This window comes from Lygodium microphyllum, chromosome 14, assembly GCF_053477565.2.
Source record: "Lygodium microphyllum isolate KBCC chromosome 14, Lygodium_microphyllum_v1.1.10, whole genome shotgun sequence".
Lineage (NCBI taxonomy): Eukaryota > Viridiplantae > Streptophyta > Polypodiopsida > Schizaeales > Lygodiaceae > Lygodium > Lygodium microphyllum.
Genome location: NC_141148.1, coordinates 139587044 through 139609764, shown reverse-complemented (window position 1 = coordinate 139609764; position 22721 = coordinate 139587044). Strand labels below are relative to the sequence as shown.

The 22721-nt window shown below is 37.8% G+C and overlaps 1 protein-coding gene across 4 annotated transcripts in view; it reads right to left on the bottom strand.

The window, feature by feature from the left end:
- Positions 1-22721, bottom strand: part of LOC148026165 (putative serine protease EDA2) — a 61145-nt gene that overhangs the window by 4530 nt on the left and 33894 nt on the right. For all 4 annotated transcript variants that reach the window (XM_087692201.1, XM_087692203.1, XM_087692202.1 and 1 more), the window contains 4 exons: positions 22268-22339; positions 22096-22189; positions 21479-21572; positions 20206-20303 (listed from right to left, as the gene is read on the bottom strand). In XM_087692201.1, coding sequence (XP_087548327.1) covers positions 20206-20303; positions 21479-21572; positions 22096-22189; positions 22268-22339 — 358 coding nt within the window. The remainder of the gene's footprint in view (positions 1-20205; positions 20304-21478; positions 21573-22095; positions 22190-22267; positions 22340-22721) is intronic.

The following is a 22721-nucleotide window of genomic DNA, read 5'->3' as shown; positions in this document are numbered from 1 at the left end:
TAAGAACAAGCCTTTAAACATGGCCTTGGGTTTCAAGATTCCACCCATATATTAGGTTCCCTTTTATGTTTAGGATCTTTATTGCTCTCTTTCTAATACATGCCTACATCTTATGATAGTTAGATCAATCATGTTAAGAGTGATGAGTCATGGCTAAGGGTCTTCCCAACTATTCTAATGATACTTTACAATTTGTACAAGAGCAATCTTGGATCTTGGATTATTACAAAAGTAGAGTGCACTTAAAAAAAATCAAAGTACATTAAAAATGGCAATGCCTAGAATAACATAATGCAATTTGAAAATTATGATCCTTTTTAACTTATATCCAACATGGGGCACTTCCACCTATCTTGTTTCTCATTCGCCATTTGTGGTCAACAGAGGGTAATTTAGGTCAATCTAACTTAATTAACATTATTATGGGTAATTCCAACATGTATTACTTCAAAATTGATTTCAAATCATATGTACAAATCGCAACCTCTTGGTGGTTACAACAACACCATTGATACTTTCTTTTGAGGCAACAAGAGAGTAGTTACTTCCTTCTTCCACACAAAAGAACTAAGTCTACAACATGATAAAAGACTAATATGGAAATTACCATAATGCATGTACATGCCCTCACACTGCATGCATGTTTAGATGGACTTGGAGATGAATACAAGAGCTTCAAGTTATCTATGAATACAAAGAATAATATCATTGATTTTGCAAACTTGATTACTATGTTGATACTTGACAAGAAGAACGTTGGCTTGGATTCCTCTTCGTCTTAAATAAAAACAAGTCTAAATAGGTGTTTTATTCTAGTGGCAAAGGTATAGGTCATGGCAAAGACCAAGGTGGTGGTTGTGGTTAAGGCTATGATGCACTACAAAATAGAGGAGAACAGTCCCAAAAAAGGGGGAGTCAAAGAGAGGGCAAGTTGCAAATCTAATACGCAGCAAAATTCTAGTGATGGCACAGAGTGTTGTCATTGTAATTAGAAATTTCACATTTCTAAAAATTACTTCAAAAAGAAGGCTGAAATTAGAAATGAAAAAAAATCAACAAGATCATTATACATTGATTAGCATAAATAATGATGACAGAAGTGAACAGTTGTTTGTTATGCAGCACTTTATAAATACTATGACTGTTGATGGTTTGTTAAAGAATGATAAATGGTATGTAGACTCATGTGCTTATAACCACATCACTTCTCATGGAGAGTGATTTAGAGAGATGCATAATCTAGAGTCTACAGTCTATGTGGGGTCAGAAGATGATACGATTTACCCCATTGCTCATGTTGGAAATGTTCCATTGAGTATACAAGATGGCAAAACTAAGTACTTGGCTGATGTGCTGCATTTTTCAAATATTATAAAAATTTTGATTTTTGTTGGTCAAATGATTGAACAAGGGTTGCAAGTTTGGTTCACATTTGATAATTGTTATATAGAAGATCTAAAAATTGATTGTAGGTTGATTACAAAAGGGAAATGTGCTTGTAGTTTATTTACTATTGATGTAAGTCTGCGTGGAATAGGTGTTGCCATGATTGCACAATGTTCAGATGTTGTGGTTGATATTGAAATTTGGCATAAGAGAATTGGCTATGTGAATGTGCAATGGCTGAAAGGCATGCAATCAAAATAGATTGTAGATGGCTTGCTTAAGTTTAGGATTGATGGAATGCATAAAGTATGTGAAGCATATCAATTCAGAAAGTAAGCAAGGTATGCATTTCTGCATGAAAATCATGTATGCAAGAAGCCACTTGAATTGATACATTCTAATGTGTGGGGTCCTACAAAGACAACAACTTTGAGTGATTATAGGTATTATGTCTCCTTCATTTGACCATACTTGAATTGATACATTCTGATGTGTGGGGTCCTACAAAGATTACAACTTTGAGTGGTTATAGGTATTATTCTTCCTTCATTGATGATCATACTTACAAAGTATGGGTTTACTTTATGCATGAGAAAAGTGAGGTGTTCACTCACTTTAAAATATTTAAGGTTTTGGTTGAGAAGGATACAAGGTTGCATATTATTAAATGCCTAAGATTGGATGGAGGAGAAGAATCTCTCTCCAAAGAAATTTTTGAATTTTTGCTGAAAATGGTATATAGAGGTTGTATACATATAGATACCCTCTACAACAAAATGGAGTTACTGAGCAGAAAAAATAAACATATTGCAGAGGTGGCTCTTGCATTGATGTTAGAAAAAAAATTGCCTCATTATTATTGGACTAAAGTAGTTTCTACTATTCTATGCATTATGAATAGGAAACCCACTGCTACTATACATGGTATGACACTTGAAGAGAAGTTTATAGGAAGAAAGCCAAATCTGTCCCATCTCAAAATATTTGGATGTATTGCTTATATACATATCCTGATGTGTTGTGCAGCAAATTGGATCCCAAAGTAGAAAAATGTGTATTTTTTGGATATTCTCCTGAGAAAAATGGATATAGATGTTATAATCCTATTACATGTGAGCTGAAAGTTAGCACAGATGTTATTTTTTATGAAATGAGTAGTGGTATAGTAATGTGTGTAGAATGTGGTTGGGGTTGATGAGCATAAGAGTGGGTGTGCAAAAAATAGGTCAAATGACACATGGGAGTTGATGCCCCTAGCTGAAGGCAAGAAAGCCATTGGCTGTAAATGGATTTACTATGTTAAGCATAAATTAGATAAATCTATTGAGAAAAATAAGACATGACTAGTTGCTAAAGGGTATGCATAGACTCATGGTATTGTTTATGAGAAGAATGCTACTTCAATGCCTAAAATGGCCACTATAAGGGCTATCATAGTAGTGGTTGCATCAAAAGGTTGGATTATGCATCAGATGGATGTTAAGAATGCCTTCTTATAAGGGGAGTTACAAGATGAAGTTTATGTGGAGTAGCCACTTGGTTATGCAAATTAGAATCATCTAGATTGTGTATGCAAGCTTCTAAGGGCTTGTATTTATGTGCTGAAGTAAGCACCTAGGACATGGCATGATAGGATTGCATAATACCTTGTTAACATTGGATTTCATAGAGTACATGCTATGATCACTCACTCTAGGTATGTGAGAGTGATACATGTATTGTGGTCGTTACTATACACGTGGATGATTTGATTATTGTGGGTGATACTAAGATAGAGATTGACAATGTGAAGAGTCTTCTCAATGTTGAATTTGAGATATTTAGGACAGCTGTACTATTTTCTTGGCATAGAGATCATCTAGACTCTAGAGGGTATACGGTTGTCACAAAGACAATATGCATTGGATATGTTGAAAAAGTATGGTATGGATGTGCAAGCCTATTTCTATACCTTTGGATGTTAACGCTAAGCTTAGTGCATATGAGGATGAATTGATTGAGGATGTCACTATGTATTGGAAGGCTGTGGATAGCCTATCTATTTGATGATCACTAGGCTAGACCTAAACTACACAATTTTTTTGAAAAGTTAGTTTATGCAGCTTCCATGGAAGCCACATTTGGATGCAATGTGACGCATATTGAACAATGTCAAGTCCACATTGAACTCACCTTATTGTATGGTACAGGTGTACCATTGGACTTGCATGGTTACACAGATATAGATTGGGCTAGTAATACTTCAAATAGGAGATCTACTAGTGGTTTTATGTTGTCCTTTATAGTAGTGTTGTTACTTGGAGTAGCAAGAAATAGTCGACAATTGCCTTGTCTAGTACAAAGATAGAGTATAGAGGTGTTGCAATTGTAGCATGTGAGGTAGCTTAATTACACAAGCTACTTGGTGATTTGGGGATGCAGGTGGATAAGAAGGTTATCATCTATTGTGATAACCTTAGTAGCATTCAATTAGCTAGGAATCCATTGTATCATGCATGGACCAAACACATAGAGGTCCATTACCATTTCATTTGGGAGCATGTTCTAGCAGGTGATATTGCCTTGCTTTATGGAAACATAGAGGATCAAGCTACTAATATTTTTACCAAGGCCTTGGGAGCTAAGAATATTCAATGCTTCAAGTTTATGCTTGGAGTTCATGAGCTCATGTTGAGCTCAAGGGGGATTATTAAGTTGTCTAGCTCTACATGAGTGGGCATCCACTAGTACCTTGGTGATGTGTTAGGATATTATTCATTGGTGTTTTAGGTGACTAACATGAGGATATGCCAGTGATTCTATAGCTGGACTATACCCATGTATTCCATCCATGGTTATGGCACATTCATTGTGCCACCTCTTCCTTTCTCAGCCCATGAAGGTTTGGAATTGAGCTCTCTCTCTTCTATGCCTATTGAGGCCTCTTGGAAAGCTTCTTTGGGAGCCATAGAAGCTCCCTAACCATCAAGTAGTGCCTAGATCCCTTAGCAACATCAAAAAACTTATTTCAATAGGTTGTGCCATTTCCTGAGCCTGTCAAAAATGTGGTCTTCATCTCCAACACCTCTTCAGGCCATTGGCACTACTGAAAGGTCTCATTTGAGATATATGAGTATGCTTCAACCATGGCATTGAAGGCTTGAGCTTGGCATTGCCATTTGGGTCTGATATAATTCAATCCAATACTGTCATAACAATCCACAGGCAGCCCCAAATAGTGCTACATTAGCATTTGATATTTAGGCTTGCTTGATACTAGCTATTGATGCCATTTGGTACCCAAATCATGCCCGGATGTTATGGGAAGTTATGCATATGATATGCCATTGATTTGTGCTGACTTTTTCATTGTTAATGCTCAATTTAACAGTGAACTTATTGCTGTAATAGAGCAGGGATGAATCTATTTAACTCGGGTTATGTTATGCCTAGTGGTCTTGCTGCTTCCCGGATGCTTGTTATGACTATTTGGATGCAAATAGAGGTTGTAAAATGTCTTGGATGGTTTCGGAATGTATTTTGAGCCTCGTTTGAGTTCTGTATTGGTTGGCACTTACTTAACTTTGGTCTACACTGGCATGCTTTGTGATAGAGGTTATACATATGGTCTATGCATGATCCGTTGGTACATGCTTTGAAGCATATGTCAGTGATGCATGCTACCTACATTGTTTGAGATTCTTTGCCACTTGGAGCTTCAGTTGGGCTTGTACTTGGATAATTTGGAACCTCATTTGGATGTCTCTTGGCTTGTGAGAGATTGACTTGGATTCATACATGATGTACTTGGATGGTATCAGATGCTTGACTGCTTACATGCTCTTGGTGCTCTCATGATGTACGGTCTTGGCTATGAGACGTCTTATGCATTTACATGCTATCTCTGAGCTTGATTGCTCATTTGCCATTGAATTTTGGTGCTAGTGGAAGCTTTATGCTTATGGTCTTAGATTTACCCAGAGCTTGCGGGTTATGCATTTGAGCTATTACTTGAGATTTGAGACTGAGATCTCTTACGCATCCTTAACTATGATATTTGCTTGGTAGGCGCTTCCATGTCTGCTCTTGGATGCTTATGAGCTAATTGGATCCATCTTCATTGAGCATACACTGACCTTTATCAGGTCTTGCTAGTGGTGTGTACATCTTGCTTATTACTCAAGGGATGTCTTGGTTGTACTGACGGACTCTCTTGACACATTTGGGTGTTTGGCTCATGTTCATTAGTTGTCATAGTGCCTCTATTATGCCCGCTTGGTGCAAGATTGGACTTGGCAGTCACTGTTGTCATTGGATCCCTCTATTAGCTCAATGTTTCCTCTCATTTACTCACTCTTGTCATTTATTATAGGCATCAAGCTATTTTATCCAGACTCTTATGTATTTATTAGGCTGAATCATGTCATTTTAATGTTCTATTGATAGTACTTGGTGGGCAGCAACATTGAACACTTGTCCTTTTCTATTTTATCTTGGTTTGCTTGTGGTTCTGGGCTGTTTACAGTAGTATACAACAAGTTGTTTTGACTAGCTCCTGGGGAGTCCACCTTATAGAAATGTAAGATACCACGCAAGTTCAAAAGAAAGGGTATTATATTTAATAAAATTTACAGGATTATATTTACAAAAGAAAATTTTAATTAAAAGTTAAAAAAATATAAGTTTAGTAAAGTAAAAGGGATCATTTTAAGGCCTTATAGAATGTAAAGAAAGGGTATTTCTTAATATCCTTTCAATACACGTTACATAGATGATTTCTTATAGGTGGACCCCTCGGGGACTCTTTACACTATTTCCAGCTTGCATTATGGCTAGTTTTTCCACTGATAATGCTATATTCAACATCACTAAGTTGTATGGTACGATCTATAGCTATTGAAAAATCTAAATGTGGCAAGTGTTGGTGTAGAAATCGCAAGTTAAACCACTGAGATTGAGTGGGCAGCAACTCGCAACATGTGTAATGATCAATGGCTTGAGCTTGATGAATTGTGTAAGTCCTTCATCATATTGTCTCTCATAGAACAAGTACACTACAATCTAGTTGAGGAATCACATTGTGCATGGGATCTTTGGGAGAAAACTAAGAACTTTTATGACAAGAAAAGTCATGCTTCCTAGATGTACTAGTTAAAACAGCTTATGGATCTGCGTATGAAGGAGAATGTGACTATGTCTGCTCATTTGAGCCAGTTCCATGCTATCGTGAAACATTTGGTTTTGTAGGGCATTGATTTTAAGGAGGATGTGACTCCCTTGTTCTTACTTAGCACTCTTAATGGCTCTTGGGATATCTTTCGTTTTGCTTTGTGTGCCTCTACTACTACACTTAAGCTATTTGATGTTGAGAGTGCTCTTCTTTAGGAAGAGATAAAAAGAAAGAATTTGGATGCCTCACGTGTCTCTCATGCATTGACACTTAGAGGCAGGAATGATGGAAATGGAAAGAATGGCAGTGCCAGTGGCTGTGGACAGGATTCCTAGAGATCCCACTCCAAGTCTCATGGGAAATCACACAGCAAATCCCATTGGCAGGATTGCAAATGTTAAATGCCATCATTGTGGGAAAAAGGGCCACATTAAGCCACAATGTCATGAACTGCACAATGAAAGGCACAAGGAAAAGGGGAAAGAGAAAGTGCAGGAGAAGTCCTTTGATCCCAATATTATACCTACAAAGTCTAGTGTTAAGATTGAGGAAATTAATGTTATGCAGCCCGAAGACTTTGATGGAGATTATATTCTTGCCGCTTCTTCATGTGATGCCTCACACATGACTAACACTCACTCTATGTATGCCCAGTATTGGCTTTTGGATTCGGGTGTGTCCTTTCATGTGACACCCTATAGAGACTATTTTCATACATACCACACTATTTCTGGTTCTATACATCTTGGTGATGACACATCTCTTGATATTGTGGGCATAGGTGATGTTATGCTGCAATTTCCCTTTGGGAGCACTTTTCTTATGCATGATATATTCCATGTACCTTCATTGACCCACAGTCTTATGTCAGCTGGATAGCTTGATGATGTAGGATATCATGTGTCTTTTGGGGACTCTGCATGAAAAATTACTCTTGGTAGGCTTGTACTTGTAAGAGGTGCCAAGTTTGATAGCCTATACCCCTTGGTTGTATTTAGTTCTACACTTGATCATGTTTTGGTAGTGGGTTCTATCCCATATGTATCTCTTTGGCATGCTCGTTTGGGGCATATCTCTCTTAAAGGAATGAAAATGCTTCATGCTTTATAGTATATCCCACCTTTTGATGACTTTTTATGTAAGGTTTGGGCTTATCCCTTAAAGCACAAGTTTGATGTCTTGGTAGTATTTCAGCGCACATGCTTTTGAGCATTTTTGTGATGAGTGGGGTATTAAGGATCAGTTGAACACCCCTTACACCCCTCCCGAGAATGGTATGGCTGAGTGCATGAATAGGACTATCCAAGAGAGGGTATGCAATATGCTTAGCTATGCATGCTTACCACAACATTTCTAGGCTAAGGCACTTATGACTGCAATGCATATAATTAATAGATCACCTTGCAATGGCATTGATTTCCAGGTTGCAAAGGAGGTATGGATAGGAAAGCCTCCCTCTTATACTCATCTGTGTATCTTTGGATGTGAGGAATTTTGCCATGTGCCCAAGGACAAGCACAATAAGTTGGATCCTAAAAGTGTGAAATGCATATTCCTTAGCTATGGAGATGCATGTGAGATGGGATATCATCTCTAGGACCCGCACACGTGAAAAGTCATCCGCAGCCATGATGTTGAGTTCCATGAGAACAAAATGCATAGGTAGCCTGAGAAGGTAGTGGAGATATGCAAGGTTATCTTTCGGGAGGAGCTGCCTGCTTCCATATAGCTAGCTAGATGGCCTACATCAGCAGTTGATACTCATGGCCGGGATGCTAGACATGATGTTGGATAGGCAGCACAACATGCAGTGAGGCATTCTACTAGAGATAGACGCCCTCTCAACCGCTTTGAGCCCTCTATGAACTATGTCTTGGTTATAGATGTAGAAGAGCCTCTCACCTATGATGAGGCTATACACAGGGATGACAACCACTCCTGGGAGAGGGCTATTTTACTCATTACATAAGAATCATACTTGGGATTTGGTTTCCTTGCCTAGTGGCAAGAAGGCTTTGCCATGCAAGAGTGTGTACAAGTTGAAAAGTACCCTTGGACAGCCCAAGCCAGCATACAAGGCCAGATTGGTAGCAAAGGGTTTTAAGTAGGAACATGGTGTTAACTTTGATGAGGTCTTCTCTCTTGCGGTTAAGATGACCACCCTCCACTTGGTTTTGGCTTTGGTTGCACAGCTTGACTTGGACTTGTATCATATGGATTTCAAGATGGCATTCTTACATGGTGTTAACCCCAACATGAAGAGAGCGAAAGAAAGTGGAAAAGACGTAGGGCAAAGGCGAAAAAAAGGTAGTCCGATGGAAGGAAAAAAAAAGAGGAGAAAAGGCCAAAAGCGCAAGGACGACCTTAAAAGGCCAAGGCAAACACGAAAAGAGAAAGGCGCATAAAAAGCGCACCCTAAAATCTTGTAAAAGAGTGCCGGGCTCTCACCCGTGCAATTTGTAAATATAGAAGGGTAGTGAAAAGGAAACAAGGAAGATAAAAGGACAATGGAAAACAGGGCCTAGGCTATGACCGGCCATGTAAAAAAGGGAAAAAGGGGATGACCGCCCAAAAGGGAAGTAGGGTTTTGTATATAAAGTTGAAAAGTGAATGAAGAGCTCATTCTTTGGTGTGGCAAAACTAGTCTTATTCTTCCTCTCTTCTTCTCTCCTTCTTGCTTGTGTATGCTCTTGAGAGAGGGAGTGTGAGAGTGTGAGGGAGTGAGTGTGTGTGAGAGTGAGGGATCAAGAGGGTGAAGCTCTTCACCATCTCCTCTCCCCTACTTCTCTTCTCTTCTCTTCTCTTCTCTTGCGCGCGCGGCTATGGAGGATGGAGCTTGGAGATGGAGGAGGCTTGAGGATGCTTGAGCTAGCATCGAGAATCGTGGAGCTACCGGAGTGTGAGAGAGGAGGGTACTCGATCGAGCATCAAGGTAAGTTCATTGCATTTGTAGGATCGACGGCGCGTCGGCTAGGTGAGAGATAGCCATGAGAGCTCGCTTGGAACGCTTGAAACAATAAGCGGTCCGTGGGTCTTGGCGGTTGAGCGAAAGCTCCCACACATGGAGACTTGCATGATGAGATTTATGTAAAGTAACCTAAGGGCTTTGCATATCCTGGTAGGGAACACCTAGTGTGCATATTGAGGAAAAGTCTTTATGGATTGAAGCAGGCAACTAGGGAATGATATCATAATTTTGATGCATTTATGCAGTCACAGGGCTACAACCGTAGTGCTATGGATCTGTGCTTGTACACGAAGAAAGCATGTTTTCGTAGCACGTAGGGTTGAAGGTCACCACAGGGGTTTGGCAAGAGAATAATGTATGGGGGTTCAAGCGCTTAGACTTTGGAGATGGTAGAGATAAGAGAAAGGTTGAAGGTTTCAAGCCAAGTTCTTGAAGATAAGAGACAGCAGGGTGTAGATAGATTCAAGGAGAGGAGTAGATGGAAGAGAAGGGGTTGGAAGAGATTGAAGATGTAGAAGAATACTCCCAAAAAGAATTAGAAAATATAGAAGAATACTAACAGAGATGAAGCCTGTCTTATTTCAGCATTATGAGAAAATATAACTCTAATAGACAAAAACATGTACAAAATAATACCTTCCTCTATGCTACTCAAATCGCCAATCTGATGCTTCCAATGGCTCCAAAAGAGGGGTTAAATACCAAGACACCTGGCCAGAATCCTGCCAGATCACTCCTTCTTCATCTCCCACTTTCGAAGTGTTGTTCACTGCTTGAAAACAGCGATCACGCGTCGCGCGATTTCGCTAATCTCTTTTTTTTTTACATAAAATCCTCTCAAATTGTTTGAAAGCTACATGCTTTCTTTTACATGTCCTCCTAATCTAGAAATTATCTATAGTTTTATGGATTTTTACAAGAGATAACATCTAGAAGATCAAAAATTAACTAAAAACTTGTCCAAAAAAATCCAATATTTTGAACCATGGACACTAATACTAATGCCTAAAGTGGCATTGGCTCTCTAAATCTAAAAGGAAGCCACACTCTAGATTTTTTTACACGGTGTGCACGTAGCGGTACGACATCCACCCCCTCCTAACCTGCACATCCTCTGGCATGTGCCAAAGTCTTACGGATTTGCAGTGTCAAAAAAAGTATCTTCTGCTATGTCAATGTCTTCATCTTTTGCCTCTTCTTCTTCCTCTATGTCTTCATGCTCTTGAATTATATTCAAGTCTTCTAGCTCATATGTTGAAATTTCTCTTCGTTTGAAGAGTTTGATTCTTTTTCCAGCTATGGGTATCTTCATGCTTGTTCCATCCAATTCAGCAAATGAATATGTGGCATTGTCATGAATGACATTTACCACATATGGGCCAAACCAACACTTTACCATCTTCCTAGAAGCACTGTATTGATTGTCTAGGCTGCTGTCATAGACAAGCACCAGTCATTTTCTTGAATTGCTCTTGGCCAAAGTCGATGTTGCTTATCAAATCTTGTTTTTTTCTTTAGTCTTGTTGTCTTTAGCTTCTCAATAGCTGCTTGAATATGTTCAGGCCTTCTTTCTAGCTGCCACATGCACAAAGTCAGCAACTCTTCTCTACTGATGCCTTCCTCCGAAGGTAAAAGACTCCATGTGAGAATAGATTCTTCAATTGGTATAATTGGTTGATGTCCATGCATAAGTTCAGCTGGCATATAGTCAGTCTCACTGAACTGTGAGTAGTCTGGTCAGCCCATAATGCAAAAGGTAGCATTTTAGGCCATTCTTTGATCTTTCCTCTACAAGACTTTGCTAGAGCTTTGAGAATAGGTTGATGACCTCTCTTACTCTTTCCATTGCCTTCAGGGTTGTAGGATGATGTTAAAGCCAATTAATACCCAATTTAGCAAAGAAGTTGCATGCCTCATCGGCATCCAACTCTCCTCTATCTGTAGTTACTTTATCCACACAACCATATCTACAAAACACTTCTTCAAGTAAAAAACGACAAACAGCTTGAGTGGATTTGGTTGTTAAGGCTTTGCCTTCAACTTGATTGGTTAGATCCTCTCTTGCAAGTGCTAAATACCGCATATTCCATATTCCTGTAGGCATGGTTACAAGATCAATAACCCATCTATAATATATAGACAAAGGATAAGTTGGTTGTAACCCATCTCGATGCTTGACCATAAAATACATTTGACACACATAACAGGTTTCAACAAAATGTGCTATGTCCCGATACATGTTTTTCCACCAATATTTTTCTTTGACTTTACTAAAGGTTTGCCATATGCCTCTATGGTGAGTCCATAAGCTTTCATGAAATTCCTTCATTACCTGTTATTGCAATCTTTTGTTACCTAAAACTCGGACAACAGGTGCTCCTTTCTTCTTCTTTGCGTGCTTCCATAGATGTCCTTCTTTAAGAAAAAAAGCCATAAGCTTTCCTCTTGATATGCTTGGACTCCTCATCAATCCAAGTCTCCTTCTTCTTCATTGTGCTCAAATATTGGCCGATCTTTAGCCAATCTTCTTCATAATCTTCTTCAAGGAAATGAACTAGAACTTGAGCAATGCAATGAGCATGTTGGCTTCTAGTTGGCCATCCTGTTTTTTTCAGCTTTTGACTAGTATATGTAGTAACTAAAAAGGTATTTTCAGCAGCCATGGAATGAAATTCAGCAAGTATAGATTCTTTAGCTTCATCTTCTTCCATCAACTCTTCTTCATTGTCATATCTTGCACATGATAGCATGTCAACAAGTGGATTCGCCTTTCTTGCAATATGCTTTAATCCGGGGTTGAGAGACTTAATATATGCAATCCATCTTAACATAGCAATGTTGGGTGTAGAGAAGTTGGTAATCATGCCCAAGAGTGGAAGACAATCAATTTCTACCACTACGGAAGTACCTATAAAGTATTCACGATCACACTTTAATGCTGTTACAACTCCCCACAATTCCCTTTTTACTTGTGCATACCTTCTTTGACGTTCATTGAGAACCTTTTCTCCAAAATGAATTGCATATCTGTTACCTTCAAGATCCTCTTGGCCAATAGCCCATCCTATCCCAATGGGACTTGTATCCACAGTAAGGATGATGGGTTGACCATTTGAATAGTCAGCCCTTTTGAGTGTGGGTGCTGAAATTAACAACTTCTTTAATTTGTGCATAGTGAGAGTATGCTCTTTATTCCAAGAGAATCTTTTGTCTTTTCTTAATAATTGATAAAGATTTTCAGCTACATGAGCAACATGTGGTATCCATATGAGATAGAATACACATGTGCCAAGAAATCTTCTCACCTCTGAAACATTTGTGCATTTTTCTTGCATTCTGCTGATGGCATCTATCTTGATTGGAGAAGGTTTGCATCCATAGGGGCCACATAGATGACCGACCACTAGGACTTCTTCTATTCCAAAAATCGACTTAGCTCCAGAAAGGGTAAGATGTACCTCTTCTAGCCTTGTCAAAATCCTGTCACAATCATGAATATGGTTAACTACAAATGTCCTGCAACCATCTTCGTCAAGCTCCTCATTCTTTTCATTGACTTCACATCCATTGATAGGTACATCATCAAGAAATGGAAGAGTAAGTTGTGGAATAAAGTCCCTTAAGACTTTGTGCATGGGATTCATCATATGGGCTACGGAGTTTGTTGCACCTTGTGGTAGAGTGCACATGCGGACCAATCCAAGAGGTGTCTTCATTGTGGTAATGTCTCGAATTTCTAATGAAAGCTGAAATTGGTCATATCCTGAATATAGGTTGCCCATAGAATAAATTGCTCTACCTGCAAAAGCTTCAGCAAACTCATCAACAATTGGACCCGAACCAACATTTCGGATTGTGACACGATTGACAGGCTGTAGATCTTGAATGAATCATAAAGATCCATTTTTCTTAGGCACAGTAAACTATCGGTTTGAGTAAGGTGCTGAAGAAGGTTCTAAAATCTTCATTTTGATCTTCTCATTTAGAAGTTCCAATAATTTGGGCAGATGTGCCCCTGGAACAGAAATGGGCTTGAGGTTCCAAGGCACATGTGGGACCGTAAAAATGACCATAGGAGCCACAATATTTGGATCCACATAGCCTATTCCACTTAGTTGAAATGCAAAAGCTTTTTCGTGTTTCATTAGCATTTGCATAAGAGAGTGTTTTTCAGCAGGCGAAAGGAAAGAATTTTCACCTATTTTGAGCTCTTTTATACTTTCAGATGTGAACTTGTGACCAATGTTGGAAGGATCATGAAGACTTGGCTGATTTGCTGCCCTATCAATGAGCCTTCACTTTCAGGAGGCAATGGGACTGCCACAGGTTTGACTTTCTTATCCACTGTCTTGTATTTTGTCTCCACTTGTGCTTCAACCTTGTTGAGTAAACCATTGTCTTCATGTTCAACAAATTCTTGAATTATTTGATAAAAATCCAATGTACATACTTCTATGGACTGATTTTCAGCCAGATTTTCTACATGAGCAGCTGCATATATTTCAGCCAATAGTAATCAGTCCAAAAAAAATGCCCAAAATATCTTCATTTTCAGCCATCATGTCATAAGTTTTCAGCTCTCTTTTTACATGACATAAATATTTTCTTCTAGCCTTAGCCATGGTCGGAAGAGACTTATAACAGCCCATACTATTGGCTATACATACATAAAAATTTGCTAGAGGCATAGTTTTTGTAGCATAAGGAGGTTCAATCTTTTTACATGACGCACGAAAACCCTTTAATTCTTGGGCATTAGGAGGCACAGGATAATCACATAGACGATCTCTGTTTCGGTGATGTTAACACACACAGTAAGAAATTGGACAGAGCTCGTTCATTATCCTTGCTTTGGATTCGAGCACAGGAAGAACCATCATCAAGAGCTTTTGTTTCCAAGCGGGCTTCAGAAATGAAAGGTTGCCCAAGAATGATAGGGTAACTACAAGAGCCTTGAATAAAAAAGTGAAAATTGTCATTTATGTCTCCAATAGTTACCTGCACATTAGGACATGCAGCATATAACTCTCCAGAAGAGTTTTTTGCAGCTTTCATTTGCCAACCTGGATCAATATCTATGGGCCATCCACCACTTTCATAGAGACTCCTTGCCATGACATTTATCTCCGAGCCATGGTCTAAGAGTGCAATACATGGTGTTTCTTTTTCTCCAATTTTGACGACTGTCTCCATTGTTGCTCTTGCCCAATGTGTACGGGAGTAGTGACTGCTTGGAATGAACCGAGCCTCTTCTTCCTCATGCATGTGTTATAGGCGGCCTTCTTTTTTAGAGATGGGCTGCCCAACTAGTTTGGACCAGTCGACCATTACATTTTCAGCTTTCACTTCTTTAATTTTTGCATCCATTCTTTCTTTATCTTCAGCTTCAATTTTTGCAATCAATTCTTTAACTACTTCAAGCTGAATTCCTTGTGCAATCAGCTTCTCTTCATCCTACACAAAAACTCGAAGAACTTGCAAAAAAGCATGCACTGTTTTTTCAACTTCATCAGCAACATATTGTCTTTTCCTTTTGATTACATTAATAATTATATCATGGAATTCACGTTTAGCAGTTCCAAGAATTTCGCCTCTTCCTAGAATTTGTTCTTCTGGGACTCATTTGAGATCGATTTTGCAGATTCTATGTCAGACTGCAATTTGTAGCCTGGCTGCTTGCCTTTATTCTCCCACTTTCAGAGTGTTGTTCACTGCCTGAAAACAATGATTGCGCATCGTGTGATTTTGCTAATCTCTCTTTTTACATAAAATCCTCTCAAATTGGCTGAAAGATACATGCTTTCTTTTACATGTCCTCCTAATCTAGAAGTTGTCTATAGTTTTATGGATTTTTACAAGAGATAATATCTAGAATATCAAAAATTGACTAAAAACTTGTCCAAAAAAATCAAATATTTTGAACCATGGACACTAATACTAATGCCTAAAGTGGCATTGGCTCTCTAAATCTAAAAGGAAGCCACATTCTAGATTTTTTTACACGGTGTGCGCGTAGCAACACGACACCGTGATGGATCTTTATTGATTTTGGTACTCTATGTGGATATCATGCTTTTGGCAGAGAAAGCTCATGATGAGCTAGATGCTCTTAAGGCTCAGCTCAAGAAGAGCTTTGAGATGAAAGATCTGGAACATGCCTCTCATATTCTTGGTATGCGCATTATGTGTGAAAGACATCAAGGACTACTCTATCTATCACAGAGAGAGTACATTCATAAAGTCATTGAGCACTTTCGTATGCAAGACCTAAAGTCTATTGGCTATCCATTGCCTTCTCATGTGAAGGTATCATATGTAGATTTTCCACAAATAGATGAGCAAAGGGCCAAGATGGCCAAGATTCCCTATGCATCTGGAGTGGGCAGTCTTATGTATGCCATGATCGCCACCTGTCTAGATATTGATTTTGCAATTGATGTTGTGGCATGTTATATGGCTACACCTGGAAAGAGGCATTGGGATGCTGTGAAGGGTATCATGAGGTACCTAAAGGGCACTTCTAATATGTGCATAAGTTATGGCAGCCAAGATACAGGAGTCGTGGGATACACTGACTCTGCCTATGCAGGACATGCAGATACTAGGAAGCCCACCTCTGGCTATGTGTTCACTTTTGCTGGAGGTGTTGTTTCATGAATATCCAGGGTGTAGAAATGCACTACCCTTTCTACTACAGAGGCTGAGTATGTTGCAGCCACAATGAGGCTTGCAAGGAGGCCATTTGGTTGGGTTGTTTGGTTGTTTTTTACCTTGGTAAATGCTATCCCTACACTGCATTCAGAATCTATGAGTTCTATCTAGTTAGGCCAAGAATCCAGTCTTCCATGCGAAGACAAAAAACATTGAGGTGAGGTATCACTTCATTTGTGGGGTCATTGAGGACAAGACTGTTGACCTTGTCAAGATCTCAAAAGACCAAAATCTTGCAAACTTGCTCATGAAAAGCCTCTCTACAGAGCGCTTTGTCTTCCGTAGGAAGTTGATGGGCGTGGATAAGATGACGACTTTCCTCATCCTCTTGTATCTATGTACATGTTGTATTGTCTTTTTTTTCTTTTTTTCTTCTCACTCCTCACTGAGGCAGATCCACCTTTAAGTGGGAGGTTTTTGGGGGTAAAGGTACATCTGCCTAGTCGCCCATGTATTGCTACACTAACAGTACCCACACCTGCACACTGCAGGTGGCAGACACCCATCATTGTCACTTCATTCTTTATTCTTTCAGTGAAATTTGAATAAAGAGAAGGCCAGTCACACACTGTGACTGTTGGAGTTTCCACATTTGGAGTCTCTCTCTTTCTTGCTCTTGCTCCATCCGCCATAGCTCTCACCTCCATGCTCTCTTGCTTGATCCTTCTCACATTTCATTTGTTAGAGTAGTTACAAGAGTTGGGAAGAATTTCCTTATAGCCTTTAAGAGTAAAGGATTCATGCAGGTGCAACATTATTATGGCTTGGGCTCCTCCATCAACTTCTATATCTATAGGGTTGGCTTGGTCAATGGCCTTGGTCCCTTTGATGAAGGACCAATAATCCCTTACCATCATTTTATATTTCACCAATATCTGCCATGGATGGAAATCTCTCCCATCAAACTTGAAGATTTGAGGTTTTACATCAACATAGGCCATGATAAGAAGGTTTTATTGATTGCATGAGGCAATGGTAGTGTCTAATCCTTTACAAAACAAGCAATAAAAGTGGAAGAAAATGAGATGATGCTTAAATCAAATAAGTAATAGGTTGAAAGTGATTTAAAATCTGATTAAAAAATCAACAAGATAACATTTGGAGAGACACAATGGCATGGTCTATGTGTTTACAGTTTTACACATAGCCTCTTAGAGTTGCTTAGTGAGATAAGCAGTTTGTGCTAAAATGCTAAATAGAGTTCACGTCTCAGACTTAGTATTCAGATTTTTGGTTAACATCACAAGCAATGACTACTAGCATTAGTGCTTAAAAACACTCATCTCATAGTTTATGCCGCACTTGAGGTGTGAAATGTTGGTCTTTTGATGGACTTAATGATGTCCACCAAATGTGTCCAATTTTGAGATGGAGCTTCTAGATCTACAATGCACTCTAGACATGGTTACTCAGTTATTAGAATAAATCTTAGTATCAACTAGGATGATTAAGGTTGAAAGAAGTGAGCTTGAAGCTTTCAAGCTCTAAAAACCATGAAGACTGATAGTTAGGTCACTTAGTGTGAGCAACAGAGAAGGAATTTTGGAAAACCCTCTTAAGTAGAGTTAGGCCTCTTTGGGGACTAGTAAATCCCTATGTTAGCTACCACTATTGCACCCTATCTACTAGGGCATGAGGAGCTGTGAAGTATCATCCTGTCCGAGATTGTGCTAGATCTATGAATCTCACAATGCCCAGCTCCTGCTACGTAACCAATGTCAAGGTTTGAGGTGATCGGATGCTACACTTGAGGTGGGGAAGAAGTCTTTAGAAGAGACCATGAGCTTAAATGCCCTTCTTTTGCCATACTAACTCCTTCAATGTTTGCAGGTCTAAAACTAGCTATGGAGGTTGAGAGGATAACATGAAAAATGGAACTTTGATATGCACTTTAGCTGAGAGGAAGTTAGGGGAAGCTTAATGGATTAGAGATGGATTTGATACTATGTTGAAATATGAGAGTTGCAACATGGAAGAGTGTGCACAAGAGGAAAAAGAGATGTCACAAAGTACAAGAAGAAGATCTTGCTTATTAAGTTTCTCGTGAAAGTGCAATCTGTACACTCTCTCATCAAAGTGAAGTGACCTTTGACAATGTTTATATAGCCTCTAAGTGATCTAGGGCTAGGGTTTCCCTATCCTCTAGTCTATTCATAGGTCACCTTCCCTCATGCACCCTTTCTTGGCATAGGGTTCTCATGCTATACTTCTAACACAATGGGGATGGTTTATATCTCTTAAATAATAATTTCATCGAAAGAGTATTTAGATACTACAATACACTTCCAAGACAAAATCTTATGGAAGATTTACTCCACATTTTTCAACTCTATACTTGTTGGTAGTGGACATGCTCTACATCACAAGAACCTCTGTTGAATCCTTTAAGGACTAAGACATCATCATCAAATGTCTTCAAGTAAATCAAGAACATCCTAAAGGAGTTGACATGTTTTTAAATAAACATGGCTCTCTCTAAACAATGCACGTCATTTTAATTGTCTATAATTTACTTCCATACTAACGGTTTTTTTTTCAACACATGGGCAAGCGTATAGCACAAAGATTCATTGGAATCCTTAAGAAGATTATTGTTGAAAATGAAAAGGACACCTAGAATTGTGGAATAATACATAGATAAGAGGGAAGATGTCAAGACATTAAGAGGAGGGCCTCATTTCTCAAGATGAGTAGACTAAATTTAATATGATTCACATAAAGGATCATTTAAATGCTAGCAAAGCATCCTGTACCTATACTCAAGATTAATCGACATTTAGTCAAACATGTATGCATACAAGGAAATGAAAACTTACAAATTATTCTCAATGTCTTACCATCCTTTCATGGGATCAAGCACTTAATTATGAAACTTCATTCAATCTCTTGTCTTTGAGAAAGAGATTTTATCCACTTTTCACTTTGACCAAATTGGTATTTGCAAGATAAGTCATCAAACATTAAAGGATTTCTTTGTGCTGGAAAAAGATTTAGTGCCCCCACCCCCAACTAAAGCCTTGTGGAAGGCACCCATTTGATTAGAAGTTTAAGGGAAGGATGCCAATTTTAGCCAATTTCCCTTTGGCTAACGTTTGATTCACTTTTTTATTAAATGTTCAAGCTTCAAAAGAAATTCAAAGGACTAGGGCAACCTAATGTATAAGCTTTTCTTGATGACAACTTGTTCGTGATACTCAAGGTTCCAACTTGTAATAATTTTTACCAATATGAGAATATATCTACCTAATACTTGGAATATTAATGAAAGAGAAATTGATTCCCTTAAGGAATCTAGATTGCTTGGGCCATATGAGAGTTTATGAATAATATAGGGATATCATCATAGCATATTCCTTACCTTCCCTACCCAATAGAAGCTAATAATGTTTCTTGCTATGTGTTATAAGTTAAGTTTACATACAGAAGGAATGAGACTACATTCAACATACTCAAACGCCCTGATAGTTTGAAGGGGCTTAGAATGTTGAAATTTTAAGGCCAATCACTTGATGTTTACATAAATGAGTACAATAAATAGATGCATGTATAAATAGTATGTGCATTTGCCTATGGATGTTTCGTTTGGTGATATACCCCAAATTCTAGCTCAATACTTTCAAGAGTATTTTTTCCCATCAAAGTAACATTTGGGGGCTCATCAAGGATAATCTAACTATCATTTCTTGATTGTATTCAATATACATAAAATGGTTTGGCTTATGGTTCTATTACGTATTCTCTTACATGCTCTCACAAGCTCTTTAGAGGAAATCCCACAACTTGAGTGACCATAGAAGGGCATGCCAACTATTATTAAAGATTATAAAAATTCATAATTACAAAAAAGAATGCTATTTTTTAGCCCCTCATTTTGTCATTTCTTATAGATCAACAAGCCATATTGATTAATTTCATATTGACAAATTGATGTTCATACCTATAATCTCTAGTCATATTTCCTAGTTTCACATTGACAAATTAATGTTCATACCTGCAATCTTTGTTGCACCATATAAGGTGTTTGTCACATCTATTTGTGGCTTAGTTGAGCTATCTCCAAAGTACTCCTCACATATGTCAAGATAAAACCTTGAGTATTTCCATAGTATATACGTACAATTAGCCTCTCTCTCTCTCTCTCTCTCTCTCTCTCTCTCTCTCTCTCTCTCTCTCTCTCTCTCTCTCTCCCCCTATATATATATATATATATATATATATATATATATATATATATATATATATATATATATATATATATACTTGTGCATGTGTATGTGTGTGTGTTAGTAGGAAGTTTTTAAAAATGCATTCAACCAATTCAAAGATCTAAGAAACCTAGTAGAGTGAGTAGGGGTCAATATATTTCAAGATATAGCAACTTAAAGCAACAAAGTAATCATAGTTGAAATATGAAAAGACACAGAGAGAGAGAGAGAGAGAGAGAGAGAGAGAGAGAGAGAGAGAGAGAGAGAGAGAGAGAGAGAGAGAGAGAGAGAGAGAGAGAGAGAGAGTGTGTGTGTGTGTGTGTGTGTGTGTGTGTGTGTACATGTGTGCACACAAACAAGCATGTGCATTCCTCTATGTGTGAATGCATGCACACATGCTCAACACATGTGACCTAAGGGGTTTGACCATTTGCAATTTATAGTATCAAGAAGGTTCAAGTAAGGGGATATTTTCTAAAGGTACATAAGTGTATATGGTAGTTATAGGCCCTCATTGTCAAACTCTTACTACTTTTGTATTCTTGTTTTTATCATTAAATTTTGTAAATAAAAAATGTGAACACACTTCTCTTACATGAGTCATAAATAGCTGTTTTTCTAGCACTCTTTGCTTGTATGTGTCATGTCTCTTTTATACAGAGTGAATCCCCTCAAGTGCAATATGCATGATGCTTGATCAAAGCTTGAGGGTTTGAGCTCAAATTATTAAGTTGTAAATTATTGGTGCTTCAAATCACTTATATGATGATGGCATAAAAGGCCAATGAATGAAGGACTTTTTAAAATTATCCTAAAACACAAATTTTCATGGCTCAATTTTCTAATGGGGATGAAAAAATTGTCATCCATGTTTTAGATACCTTAACATAATATAGACTCTCAAGTTTTATGTTGGATTCATTTCTTTATACAAATATTCAGAAGACCTAAATTAACATCAATTGAAACAAGTGGAAGACTCAAAGACTAGAATGAGCATGTCATTTTAGTATATGATATCAATGTAGCTATATTCTACTTTTACTCTAAATAACTTACTTTAGGTTTAGTTGTCTTAAGAAGACATTGTTTCTCGAAGCAGCTGTCGCAAAAAATCCAAACTCTGTGCATGTTTGGTAAACCCAAAGACGAGCTACATAATATCATAATAGCATTTGATCAATTGGCTATGAAGGCTAAGACAACTTTCATAACAATAATGCAATCAATTTTAGATGTTCAATCTAATGGAACTATTCAAGTTGCAAATCACAACTAACTCTTTCAAAGATGTGAACCTTTATACTCTCTATTTTAATGTGTGAAGGGAAAAGTTTTATATTAAATTTCCAATATTTACTATAAATAGATCAACATATTTAAGATATGCATGAAACTTGCTAGTATATAAGATTCTTTCATATGGAAATCAAGCAAAGATGGCAATTTGACAGCGATGGCAATGCTTTGGGGATTTGACTCAAGATAAGATATCGAGATATCCTTTTGTTAAATATGTCTTATACTTTCAATTTTGCACTACTAAGATGCATAAGTTGGAGCACAAAAAAAACATTTGACTAGTGCAAAATAGGATAAAGGATTTGAGTACAAGCTTTGTAGAACTTTATAGAATATTTATCACTTGTCCAAACCCATGAAAATCAATCACTTACCACTATTTGTAATGTCTGTTGATTGTAATATATTTAGACTGAAACCAGTGGTATCACCAGTCGACCAAGAGTTAATCATTCCAATATAGGCTTCCTAAAAAGATTAAATGTAAGAAATCAAACCCAATACATGATAAATTTTAGTATAATAAAAAATTTGAAAAATAATTACCATAATGTCATCTCCAGAGTTAATTGCTTCAATAAGAGGTTCGCAAGCATCTTTTGGATTACCGTATTGAATCTACAAACATCCATTAAACATTTTATGTTGAGTAGATACTATGATCCTTTGAGCACACACATTGCTTCTTTATTTTTTTCAATTAGTATGGGTACTTCTCAAAAGGAGAAAATTTTAAACAATGCTAGTATGATGAGGCTAACCTTAAAAGACTACAACAAAATTATCTTGCTCGAAAATTATTTGAAATTTACATATTGTGAACATATAATAATTTTAGCTAGTATGTGTGAAGAGACCTTGATTTCTATACACCTGAAATATTTGAATTATAGGTTCCTCTAAACTAAAATTCACTTTTTGTGATGACTTATCAACTTTGATATATATCCAATTAACCACTAGAAGACCTTAAAACAACATGATAGAGTTGTGGGTCATC